The sequence below is a fragment of the Aquarana catesbeiana genome, linkage group LG11 (assembly GCF_042186555.1).
Source record: "Aquarana catesbeiana isolate 2022-GZ linkage group LG11, ASM4218655v1, whole genome shotgun sequence".
Taxonomy (NCBI): Eukaryota; Metazoa; Chordata; class Amphibia; order Anura; family Ranidae; genus Aquarana; species Aquarana catesbeiana.
In genome coordinates, this window is record NC_133334.1 from 228,374,222 (window position 1) to 228,388,139 (window position 13,918).

The window sequence follows — 13,918 nt, forward strand, 5'->3', positions numbered from 1 at the left end:
CATCTACTTTAAAAACCTGATGAAAGCCAATGCTGTCTGTTACTGTAGTTTACAAAGTCAGTATTAATTTTCCTTCCTTATTTGTATTGAAACTATTCAAGATACCAATTGCCATGTTACCAGTATGCTAGGCCTAAAGTACCCAGCATTTCCCCTGTTAACATTACCATTGTGTCATCTCAGCTTCTAAATCTTCTGTATCCAAATAAGAGGCTTGGCCTGGAAATAAACACAAAATGTAAATATATTAAAAAAAAGTTAAAGGACCTTTTAACCAATAATTAATAGTTCAGTCTTTGTTGGATACAAGCTAGGTAAAATAAGCCACTGGCTTCCACAAAAGAACCATATATCCATTTGTACCCAACTTCTGCAGCCATTTTGAGGGAATTTCAGATTTTTTAGGACATTCCATATCTCCTTTATTGTACATAACTTTACAAGATGTGAAGCTCTTCTTCATGCATAAAAAGGAGTAATAGTTTTCTAGATGCAGCAAGACAGGGAGGCACTTCTTGTTGCAGCATGAAGACCAGAACTCTAAAAAATAAAATGCTGAACCATCAGCTCCAGTCATTTTTGTGTTTATTATAAGTCAGCAGCAAAAACTGTAGCTGCTGACTTGTAATAAACACACAGTCACCTGCAGTGGCATTTTTTTTTGGGGGGGGGGGGGGGGGGCGCAAACAAACTGAAAAATTCTGAAAAATACTAAAAAAAAACATCAATTGCAGCCTCACTGTGCCTATCAAATTCAGTCACTTTGCCCATTAAATGCAGCCATTGTGGCATCAATTGCAGCCACTGTGCCATCAATTGCAACCACTGTGCCCAGCAAATGCAGCCACTGTGCCCAGCAAATGCAGCCACTGTGCCCATCGAATACAGCTATTGTGCCCATCAAATGCAGCCACTGTGCCCATCGAATGCAGCCACTGTGCCCATCAAATACAGCCACTGTGCCCAGCATATGCAGCCACTGTGCCCAGCATATGCAGCCACTGTGCCCGCCAAATACAGTCACTGTGCCCATCATGTGCAGCCACTGTGCCCACCAAATACAGCCACTGTGCCCATCATGTGCAGCCACTGTGCCCATATTGTGCAGCCACTGTGCCCACCAAATACAGTCACTGTGCCCATGATTTGCAGCCACTGTGCCCACCAAATACAGCCACTGTGCCCATCATATGCAGCCACTGTGCCCAGCATATACAGCCACGGTGCCCACCAAATACAGTCACTGTGCCCAGTATATGCAGCCACCGTGCCCACCAAATACAGTCACTGTGCCCATCATGTGCAGCCACTGTGCCCACCAAATACAGCCACTGTGCCCATCATGTGCAGCCACTGTACCCATCATGTTCAGCCACTGTGCCCACCAAATACAGTCACTGTGCCCTTCATTTGCAGCCACTGTGCCCATCATGTGCAGCCACTGTGCCCACCAAATACAGCCACTGTGCCTAGCATATGCAGCCACTGTGCCCACCAAATACAGTCACTGTGCCCATCATATGCAGCCACTATGCCCATCATATGCAGCCACTATGCCCAGCATATGCAGCCACTGTGCCCAGCATATGCAGCCCTGTGTACCCATCATATGCAGCCATTTGTGCCTGTCAAATGCAGCCACTTGTGCCAGTCAAATACAGCCACTTGTGCCCAGTATATGCAGCCATTTGTGCCCAGTATATGCAGCCACTTGTGCCCATCATATGCAGCCACTTGTGCCCAGTATATGCAGCCACTTGTGCCCAGTATATGCAGCCACTTGTGCCCAGTATATGCAGCCACTTGTGCCCATCAAATGCAGCCATTTGTGCCTGTCAAATGCAGCCACTTGTGCCCGTCAAATGCAGCCACTTGTGCCCAGTATATGCAGCCACTTGTGCCCATCAAATGCAGCCATTTGTGCCTGTCAAATGCAGCCACTTGTGCCCGTCAAATGCAGCCACTTGTGACCAGTATATGCAGCCACTTGTGCCCAGTATATGCAACCACTTGTGCCCAGTTTTTGCAGCCACTGTGCCCACGACCCCCCCCCCCCCACTTTCCCGCAGGCAGCAGCTCCTCTCCAAGACAGTGCACCAGAGTGGTGGTGACCTCCGCTCCAGCGTGTGTCCTCCGCTCCTCTTCCTAAGCGCCAGGCATCCAATATGGAGGCCTGGTGCTTTGGTCAATCAGGAAACAGGTCTGACGCTCTGCCTCCTGATTGGCGGGGAGGAAGGTTAGTATGAAAATAGTGAAAATTTTTCGCTATTGTCACACAATTGGGTGGGATCAGGGCGCACTCTCTGCGCCCCGAGCCCACCCTCGTTTGAAGCCTATTAGAGCCTCTGGCTATTATCAGGTGCTTCAAAATGTAACACGACCTCTCCCCCCGCCATAGGAATCCATGCGTCCGGCGTCCTGAAAGTGGCCGGGTGCATGGATGGGGGGGCGGCGCCCATGCTCACCTGCCCTGGGATCCAGTAAAGTGCTCACCCGAGCTGTCCCTTCCCTCGATCTCTACAGCAGCGATGGCATTTCAATTGTGGGCACCCGGCTGTGACAGCTTGCGGCTTCGCAGCCTGGTGCCCACTGTGCGTGCTTAAGCCGCACTGTGCTTTGTAACTGGTCCTGCAGTTTTCTGGGATCTGTGACCCTTCCCATATGATTGCAGGGAGGGAGAGGGAGAGGAGAACTTCCAGTCGGATTGCCTAGGTGATAAGAGCAGAAGTGGGAGCGGGTACCTGTCAAAATCAGGTACCCCCTCAAATAAGTGGTATTTTTTAGGAGGGGGGAGGGGTGGGTCTAGAGGCCTTAAAGCAGAACTTCCCCTTTTGGGTGGAACTCCTCTTTAGGGTCCCTGAAGAATAAGAAGCCAATGGGTGATTCCGTTAACCACAATGAAATATCAGTTCTGAAAGGACTTTAAAGCCTTTAAACCAAAAAGAAATCCAAACAGTATATATTAAAATGTTTAAGTAAACAACATAGTGAAGCTAAACCTTTCGAAGTAATGACTCTAAATGCCTATGTTTATCAGTTTCTTCTCTGGACTCATAACCCACACTTGATACTGGTATTTGTCCTTCCATGCTCATCTTAGCAGTTAGCTAAAGACCTGGGTCCTGTAGCTCCATGATACAGTAAAACATTTGTAAACCCAATTACTGAAATATCATTTACACATTAACATGTTAATGTATTTTCACACTTATTTTCAATTTTCTTTAAATCTGCAGTTTTCATTAATATAATACCTAGTGATTCTGCCATGAATGTCCTTGTTTTGACACTTCCTTTATAGGCTGATAACACCCTGTCCAAGCACAATATTCCTAATGCACAGGTTTCTGAAAGTGGCTGTATATGTACATGGGTGGCAGCTGGAAACCAAAGACATTCAAAAACGAGAAGTATGGCACCAGCACACCAAGGATCTCCAGAACAGGTCCAAAGCTTTATTCAGCGATCACATCATAGTTACAAAAGGGAAGTCTCGGAGCATTGCCGGACCCCTTCATCAGGCATGTGACGTCAGATTTGCAGTGACAACCAAAAATTTTGGATTTCCCTTCACTATGGTCCCAGTAACAGTGTTAGAGGAACAGGATATGTAAAACAGCTTTCCATAATCTCTATTTACTGAGTAATGCATTTACATTGAAAGGAAAATACACCATGTTAATGTGTTTCACAGACTCTTACCTAGAGAAAATGGAGGGAAGTAACTCATTGTGGTTGTATTTGTCCAATCCTGCGCAAGGTCTCTACAAATGTAAGAAAACAATTATACAATTTGTCATAAATGGCATGCACACTGTCTATGAAGGAAGGGCTTTGTAGCCTTTATTAACCAATTATAACCTGTAATATTATGAAAACAGTTAACACAAAATATTAGTCAAAAATAAGATAAAAATGAATGTGGCTAAAGGGCAATAAAAGTAAAAAAATTAAAAACATTTTAAACATTTAAAAATGATAAATTATATAGTGTCACAACAGTCCTTGGGGCACCTGGTTTTCAAATGTTCTTCCCCACAGCCAGCCTCCAAGCTAGTAGTAGGTAAGCACATTCAACTGGACTTGTTTTGCAATGTTGAAGATGTTATGTAGCTTCTCCAAGCCACTTCTTCAGTTCCAATGTCTGTCTGGAAGATAACCCAAAATGTATATCTATACAGGAAACAAGACTCCTTAATCCAATCACCATGGAATGTGTAGATGTTGACTGTCCAAGAACAGGATGAGAGGTGTGAAAGATACGGAACCACCCAGTTTGAGTTAAATAAACACATCCATATGGGTGGATTTACTAAAGGCAAATAAATTGTGATCTTTGAAAGTGCAGGTACTTTAATTTTCTTCAGAGCATAGTAAATGTGTTGATTTCTATCATCCAATCATGTGCAAACAAGCAATGCTTTCTTAAATTTTCCTTGCACCTGATTGGGTGTTCTTTACAAAGTGAAGCTTCCTTATTTAATAAGCTTTGGGGAAAATAAGTGCAACTGCACTTGCAAAGTGCACAGTCGATTTGCCTATAAATCCGCTTAGTGTCAAGAAGTCTGCATAAATGTTACTTCTTTGATTTACATGGCTAAAGGTATCAAATCACCAAGAAATGTTCAGAGGGTAGTACTAGGAATGGTCCGGGTGGAAAGTGGGGTCCACCAGGGTTCTGTCCTGGGACCAATCCTATTTAATTTATTCATAAACGATCTGGAAGATGGGATAAATAGCTCAATCTCTGTATTTGCAGACGATACTAAGCTAAGCAGGGTAATAATTTCTCCGCAGGATGTGGAAACCTTACAAGAATATCTGAACAAATTAATGTGGTGGGCAACTACATGGCAAATGAGGTTTAATGTAGAAAAATGTAAAATAATGCATTTGGGTGGCAAAAATATGAATGCAATCTATACACTGGGGGGAGAACCTCTGGGGGAATCTAGGATGGAGAAGGACTTGGGGGTCCTAGTAGATGACGGGCTCAGCGATGGCATGTAATGCCAGGCTGCTGCAAGCAAAGTAAACAGAATGCTTGGCATGCATTACAAGGGGGATTAACTCCAGAGATAAAACAATAATTCTTCCGCTCTACAAGACTCTGGTCAGGCTGCACCTGGAGTATGCTGTCCAGTTCTGGGCACCAGTCCTCAGGAAGGATGTGCTGGAACTAGAGAGAGTCCAGAGAAGGGCAACAAACCTAATAAAGGGTCTGGAGGACCTTAGTTATGAGGAAAGGTTACAAGCACTGAACGTATTCTCTCTGGAGAAGAGATGCCTGAGAGGGGATATGATTTCAATGTACAAATACTGTACTGGTGACTCCACAATAGGGAAAAAACTTTTCCGTGAAGGGGAATTTAAAAAGACATGTGGCTATTCACTATAATTAGATGAGAAGAGGTTTAACCTTAAACTGCGTAGAGGGTTCTTTACTGTAAGAGCAGTAAGGATGTGGAATTTTCTTCCACAAGCAGTGGTCTCAGCAGGAAGCATCGGTAATTTAAAAAAACTATTAGATAAGCACCTGAACGACCACAACATACAGGGATATACAATGTAATACTGACATAAAAACACACACACAGGTTGGACTTGTGTCTTTTTACAACCTATGTAACTTAAAACTGCATTATCTTTTCCAGATAAAACTGCATTATCTGTGAAAGACAGATGGAGTTAATTGACTAAAAGCAAATAGTCTGTTCACTTTGCTAGGGAACATTCGTAATTTTCCTTAGCTTATTGAATGAGGTGAAGCACTGCTGACTTCCATTATACAATTAAGTGCAAGCATAAATAACTTTTTTTTTATTTTGTTGCATGTGATAGGGTAATCTTTGTAAAGTAAATTTTCACCACATTCACTAAGCTAGGGAAAAATTCCCCTGAAAAAATGAACAGCCTATTTGTCAATAGTAATTAACCCAATGGTGCTGAAAGCCCCCAACTCTGTTCAGGGATGGTTGTTTCAGTTTTAAGTAGATGACCACATCTAATGCAAACCAGTTTTTCACTCTATCCAAAATGTGCATCTCACTTTTCTCCAAAGAGTGTCTTTAAAATAAAATAAGACCTGTGTGGATATAAATGCTGAGGTATTCTCCTGACACTCATTGAAACTGTAGACGTGGCTTGGAGAAGCAATGGAACATTACAGCACAAGTCAAGATGAATTTGACTAAGGCAGTCCACGCATGAATTTTTTTTTTTTTCCTTCAACCGCAGGGTGAAAAAAAAAAACTGACTCGATTCCTCCATGCACACATGCAAAGTAGATGGGTAAATCCTCCCTCTGAGCTATTTCATTATAACAATCGGGAGACTTTGAATAAGTGAAGTATGTGGCGCTAACTAAAGTGCAGAAATGAATCAATATGTATATAGATACTAAATAGAACCGCTCACACACCTAACAAGTAAGCCTGTAGAACAGAATAGGCAAGTGTATCTATACAGTTTGGTTTTGCGCATTAGTTCCCCCATTTCCTTAATGAGGAGACTTCCCCGTTGTCAGAATACACTGATCAGCACTGCAGGCTATACCTTGAAGTGCTGATTGAGCAGGGAAAATCCAACACGGTAGTTGTACAGAAGTTGATCTGTAAATTGACTTCTGTACAACCATAGTGCCCAACATAGGTTTAAATTCAACCAGTCCCTCTTGAACTGACTGAAGTTTGTTCCATCCATTTATGGCCAGTTTAATTACCGGTATGACTAGCTATACCATAACATGACAAATGAGAACCTTTATAGACAAACCAGCCTCCAACCTTGTTGTATTCTACTATTTAGTTATCGGAATAGCTCTGTTTTTACCACCTTAAATATACTAACATCACAATTACTTTACCTTATAAATGTGGGAAACTATATAAAAACCTATGAAAAATTTTCATAAATAATCTAAAAAAATTAGTTCTAAAAATACACATTTATCAGTTTGTACATTGGGCCAAGGAGCTAATTTGTAAAGCAATAGTATGGGCTTACCTTTGGCAATACCACTGCTTATAAAAAAAAGACACATTTAAACGGGTAGTATTATGTTTTACAAATGTGGATTTACATTTTGCTTGCTTCAGGACATTAATACAGGCAAAGCCCAATTCATTTTAGTATATGGGATAAACAAAATGTGTCAGGTGGAGGAGGAGGAAACCAATGACATGACTTTGACAAGTCAAGAGAAAAGGTCCTGCTCCTACCACTGAATGTTGTTTACATTGTAATTAGGGAAACATTCCAAAAGACACCATAGAATCCACAGTACACCCTGCATTTCATAAATTAAATGCAACATTCAGGCGCAGTGTGGAGTATTAACTGCAGCGTCCTGCAAATCGTGGTATTTGCTCTCCGTTTGAAATAGGTCCCTAATCGTTTTCTTTGCTGCAAAGGTTGCTGGGTTATGCCTATGCTGTAAGTTATAACTTTACATGCAAATAGCTCTTAGAGGAGTTATTTCTCATACTGAAATTTATTAAGTTTCTACAATAAAAAACAAAAGTACATTTATGCTATTATGCTGTGCCGCATAATACCATCACAGTTCTAGGAAATGGGAGGTCATTTGAAAAGGAGAGAATTGGTCCAACCAGGGTTGCCAAATCTATTTAAATTTGTTATACGTATCTCCCAGGATCGCCGTCGATCTTTCATTTATGAGCATTCCATGGACTCTATTTTTAACCTCTTCAAAACTTAGGAGAGGTGTTTTCCATGGCCGTTGTCATAAAGATTTGAGTAATTAGGGTACCTTCCCCATGGGGGACATCCGCGATTTGTATAGAAGTGCTTCCCAGGGACTTTTCCGTAAATTTACACGGAGAACCGTATTGACCAGCGTGTACACCCTAATCCATAGCCTCTGTACCTTGGGACAGGGCAACCATATGTGTTTCATATTGCCCAAATCTGGACAACCTCTAAAACAGTTGGGCAAGTATGATGGTAGACATTTCACAATCCTGGCTGGTGTAAAGTACCAGCGAGACATTACTTTAAAGGAGTTCTCAAGAGCCAGGAAATTACAAGAGGATTTAAACAAGGCCTCCCACATTTTACGCCAGTCTTCGGGATGCAGGGCAGAGCCAAGGTCTTTTGCCCACAAATCACAATACAAGGGGGTTTGCGTACCAGTAATATTCAGCATAGAGGAATATAACAAACAGATCAAACCCTGGAATGTAGGGTTGGTGCAACATCTGGTCTCAAAAGCAGTTGACAGTAACGGGAATATCTGATTTTGTGCTAAAGACTCCATAGGTGATGAATTTGTATATATTGAAAATGTTCAGACTCAGGGATCTAATGGAAGTCATGTAGGTGTTGGTACGAACAAATTTCTCTAGTAAGTACAGACCATAGTGAGACCCTTGTGTTTCCACCACTAAAAACTTTGAGGGTTTTCCAACCCAGGTGGGAAAAGAGGGCAATTGAACAGCGGTAGCAATGGAAGGTATTAAGAAATCAGACATGCAGAATATTTAATGGAATCCCAGACCGTATGGGTATGAGCCAGGATCGGGTTTAGGGCAGTGTGCAGGAGTAGTCCATGGTATAGAAGAAAGGGGAATTGCATCAGTCTCCAAAGTATCAAAAAAGGGTCCACAAAGGTGCCACACTTCCTGCGTGTAGTTGGACTATAGGGGCGATCTGAACAGCTTTATAGTAATAGGCAATGTTGGGAACTCTCAGCCCTCCCCAGATTTTTGGAGTATGCAGAAAAGATTGTCAGGTCACCTGAGCCCAGGTGACAGATGCACACCGTTGGGGTCTGGAGTGCACCGCAAGATAGTGGACCGTACAGCTGACTGCTGCAGATGGAGCTCTAGGATATACAGGATATACAGGAGAGCAGGTACTCTGTAGTACCTACACAGATGACACTGGGAGCTAGAGCATGAGATTTCCCAGGGCACGGAGTCTAATGCCGCGTACACACGGTCGGACTTTTCGACCGGACTTGTCCGACGGATGCCGACGGACCAAATCCGGCGGACAATTCGATCGTGTGTGGGCTTCACTGGACCTTCAGCGGACTTTTTCAGTCACAAATCCGACGGACTTTAGATTTGGAACATGCTTCAAATCTTTATGTTGTAACTCCGCCGGACCCAGAAATCCGCTCGTCTGTATGCTAGTCCGACGGACAAAAACCCACGCTAGGGCAGCTATTGGCTACTGGCTATCAACTTCCTTATTTTAGGCTGGTGTACGTCATCACGTACAAATCCGTCGGACTTTGGTGTGATCGTGTGTAGGCAAGTACGGTCGTTAGAAAGTCTGTTGAAAGTCCGCCAAAAGTCCGTCGAAAGTCTGTCGAAAGTCTGTCGGACGGGCTGTCGGACTTTTGTAGCTGAAAAGTCTGACTGTGTGTACGCGGCATAAGAGCCAGCGGGTGTTCACCAGAAGCCCCTAGTGGTGGGGATGGATTTAGCTGCATTCTGGCTCCGGGTCGCGACCCCTAGGGCCTCCCAGCTCACGGTAGACTACAGGGAGGTAGAGTGGAAGCAGCAGACAGCGACAACAAAGAATTGTCAGGAGATAGCCAAAGGTCGGGGTAACAAGCAGGTAAGGATAGTCAAGAACAAGCCAAGATCGGTAACTGGAATCAAATGTAGAAGACACAGCAAGTCGCAAGAAGCTAAACACACAATATTGATCAGCAGAGCTGGCTTGCAGTGCACAGGTTAATACAGAGTTCCTTCCAATGCTTTGTCATGGTCTGGGGCTGCATGAGTGCTGCCGGCACTGGGGAGCTACAGTTCATTGAGGGGACCATGAATGCCAACATGTACTGTGGCATACTGATGCGGAGCATGATCCCCTCCCTTCAGGAACTGGGCCGCAGGGCAGTATTCCAACATGATAACGACCCCAAAAACACCTCCAAGATGACCACTGCCTTTGCTGAAGAAGCTGAGGGTACAGGTGATGGACTGGCCAACCATGTCTCCAGACCTAAACCCTATTGAGCACCTGTGGGGCATCCTTAAACGGAAGGTGGAGGAGTGCAAGGTCTCTAACGTCCACCAGCTCCGTGATGTCATCATGGAGGAGTGGAAAAGGACTCCAGTGGCAACTTGTGAATCTCTGGTGAACTCCATGCCCTAGAGGGTTAAGGCAGTGCTGGAAGAGAATGGTGGCCACACAAAATATTGGTACTTTGGGCCCAATTTGGACATTTTCACTTAGGGGTGTACTTACTTTTGTTGCCAGCGGTTTAGACATTAATGGCTGTGTGTTGAGTTATTTTGAAGGGGCAGCAAATTTACACTGTTATACAAGCTGTACACTCACTACTTTACATTGTAGCAAAGTGTCATTTCTTTAGTGTTGTCATATGAAGAGATATAATAAACAATTTACAAAAATGTGAGGGGTGTACTCACGTTTGTGAGATACTGTATTTTGCTTGCATGAATATAACCCATCCATGAGATTTGGGGGACATCCCAGGTATTTATCAAGTGTTTCAGAGAAGATATAAGAGGGGGATAGTTGGCTGCATATAAAGAATGAAAGGAGAGAGTAATACGAACCCCTAGGTATGGTAGTGAGGATGTCCACTGAAAAGGAAAGTGCATTTGCAAGGAGTCATAGAAGGCGTCGGATAGAGAAAAGTTCAAAGCTTGTGACCTGGATGGGTTGATGTGAAGGCTTTAGAGGAGTTATTTCATTGAATTTTCTGTGGAAATGACAGGGTGCCCTCCTGTGTGCCTGACTGCTTGGTTAGAAAGATCCAGTGGTATGAAGATCATCTGCCTGTGGTAGGCACAGGAGCATGAATGTAAAGTCATATGGCACTTCACTGATAAAGTACTTCTACTGTACAGTTTTTCTACAGTAGTCCCTGGCTGTGAAGGAGCTAGACACAAAACACAAATTCAACCTGGGATGAAATTTTATTTATGTGCCTGAGGGCCCTATTTATATATTATGCTGCCCTAGGCTCACCTGAATGATGACCCCGTTTTCTACAAGTTCCATTCTTTATGTCATATGATTATTTTTAGAAATTCTTGCTGCTAAAATACATTATTTAAACCAGCAAGTGGTCAATTTTATATGCAGGACTACTATCCAACTGTAAAAATGACAAACATAAGAAAGGAGAGATGGCTTTAGGTTTTCTGCATTATGAAGAGCCTCCTAACAGCTCTCAACATCCCCTACAGCACCTTTTATCTACACTTCTCTGACTGAATGTGGCCACAAATGTTCAGAGATGGCCACATGAGGAAACACAATAAACAAAAAAATATACCACCATTTTAAAAATTAAGAAATGGGGTCATCTCCTAAACCTGCTGCCCAAGACACTTTTAATTACCCGACATTAAGGTAAATACAGCTGTGAGCCCGGCCCCATTCATTCCATGTGACACACGGAGAGAAAGTCTATAAATTGTTGCATTCCCTCACAGCAGGAATGGACAACAGTTCACATATGAACCAGTTGATATCTAGGTGTTAAATATTTACCAGTTGGTTCATTGGGCAAACACATCATTTGGCCAAGCAACAGCAAGAAAAGAGAAGATCACCAGGAATATATTACAGTGTTGATAATTCTCAAAGAGGCTATTAAAGTTGTTACAAGTATACCCCCTCTCTAAATGTATCACTAAAAGATTGTTGGCTACTTTCAGCAAGGGTAGCTTAATAAGCTGCATCATTAATTTTGAACTGACTTACCGGAACCTGCTGTTCAAAATGATATCATCAGAAAAGTCACAGCTTGCAAATAGCTCAATAGCTCTGCTATCCGCATGAGTCACAATAGCATCATAAAAGCCCACCAGGGATACATCCTTCAGCAGCTGGAAATAGGAAATATATTGCATTAGGTCACATAACATGACATATGACATATGACCTTCAACACCTTGATGAACCTGAAAACACAGAACCTCTTTCCAAATAAATATCTATTACAATTACAGTGTAGCATTATTTTTGGCTTTACTTAGTACAGTTATCCTTTAAAAGTTTCCCTCTCCCCACCCCAAATTTTACACTTACCTGTCACCACTTCTTTGAGATCTTTGCAGATCTCCTGGCTGGAATTATTTTCTGAGCATGTGTTTGCAAACTCCCCTTTAACTGCTATAGAAAGGCCATCTACCTTTCATCTACATTTCATCTCAATGGTGGATAGATGGTCAGGCCATAATACTTAGTAGCAGCATCAGGTAAGTTTACAACTTGGGGGGGGGGGGGGGGGTGTTGGTGGTAGGACTTGTAAATAATAATAGCAACCAAAATGCAGTTATCTTTTAATTTAAAGAGTAACTATTTTTGCTATTGTGTACGATTTCTCTTTAAAGCCCAATTCCAAACTGATTTTTTTTTTATTGAGGCTTCAAATATTGGGGAAAACGATCTGTCAGATTTTTATTGCTGTGTTCCTGCTAGGGGGATTTTCCTCCGATTGATACCAGCCGCATGCAGCAGAATAGCTCTTAATGCAAATGGTACCTTGCTGCCTGTAAGCAATGTACTGATGCCTCCTCTCAGAATCTCTGTAACACAGCAGTGCCTATCAACATGGCATAGTGAGTACATGTCACATAAGTAATGTGTGGGAATTTTCAGAGTAAATTTACAAACTTCAATATCATCCAGTGTAATAGGAGTAGACTACAAATAACTGAAACGCAATCTAGAAATGAATATATGATTTTACATTTTGTCCAGATACACTCTACACCTTTGTGTTCACTGAAAACATATGGCAGTTGCTCATATGATATTCATACACTAGATGGCAGCAGGGTAATATCTGTACAAGGTATTCAGCCTCTTAAATAGAGACTGTTAATAAAATGGAAGTTGCACTCATCATCAGACTTAGCCTTTACAAACTAATTTTAAAATATGGTTAAAAAGAGCATTTATCAAATCTGAAAATAAATTCAGACATCACTTCTAGGACTTTATTTAGAAGTATACAATAAATGCTGCTATTTGTTAAACAATCTACTTTCATGTTTCCTGTAGCGCTAGCTCAGAACATTATTCACGCTGTGCTTTGTTCTGCCAGGAAGGTATGTTGCCACCTAGCAACATCTGACGTGTTAATGGCAACCTCTTCAAATTCTAGCTGGAAGCTGCAAATGACTGCAGCTCATAAAGCACTGAGTAGAGTCAGGCACAGGACCTGGAAATCCAATCAGTGCTTAGCTGGTGTTTCTTTACTCTTATAAGGTCTCATCAGATACCAGAAAAAGAGACAGAGTCACTCCAAACCTAAGAACAACTGTCCTGACGATGTTCCTGTTTTTATTTAACCACTTCAGCCCCGGAAGGATTTACCCCCTTCCTGACCAGAGCATTTTTTGCGATACGGCACTGCGCCGCTTTAACTGACAATTGCGCGGTCGTGCGACGTTGTACCCAAACAAAAATTAACATCCTTTTTTTCCTGCAAATAGAGCTTTCTTTTGGTGGTATTTGATCGCCTCTGCTTTTTTTGCGCTATAAACAAAAGAATAGCGACAATTTTGAAAAAAACGCATTATTTTTTACTTTTTGCTATAATAAATATCCCCAAAAAATATATATAAAAACATTTTTTTCCTCAGTTTAGGCCTATATGTATTCTTCTACATATTTTTGGTAAAAAAAAAAAAATCACAATAAGTGTATATTGATTGGTTTGCGCAAAAGTTATAGCATCTACTAAATAGGGGATAGATTTATAGCATTTTTATTTTTATTTTTTACTAGTAATGGCGGCGATCTGCCTTTTTTTATCGTGACTGCGATATTATGGCGGACACATCGGACCATTCTGACACATTTTTGGGACCATTGGCAATAATACAGCGATCAATGCTATACAAATGCATTGATTGTTGTAAAAATGTCACTAGCAGTGAAGGGGTTAACACTAGGG

The 13,918-nt window shown here is 42.2% G+C and overlaps 1 protein-coding gene across 2 annotated transcripts in view; it reads right to left on the reverse strand.

Annotated features, from left to right (window-relative positions):
• Positions 1-13,918, reverse strand: part of LOC141111649 (uncharacterized) — a 674,371-nt gene that overhangs the window by 106,136 nt on the left and 554,317 nt on the right. For both annotated transcript variants that reach the window (XR_012236466.1, XM_073603803.1), the window contains exons 7-9: positions 11,716-11,840; positions 3,703-3,764; positions 168-219 (exon numbers count right to left, since the gene is read on the reverse strand). Coding sequence is in view for 1 of the 2 variants with exons in the window: in XM_073603803.1 (XP_073459904.1) it covers positions 168-219; positions 3,703-3,764; positions 11,716-11,840 (239 nt within the window). In the remaining variant the exon portion in view is untranslated. The remainder of the gene's footprint in view (positions 1-167; positions 220-3,702; positions 3,765-11,715; positions 11,841-13,918) is intronic.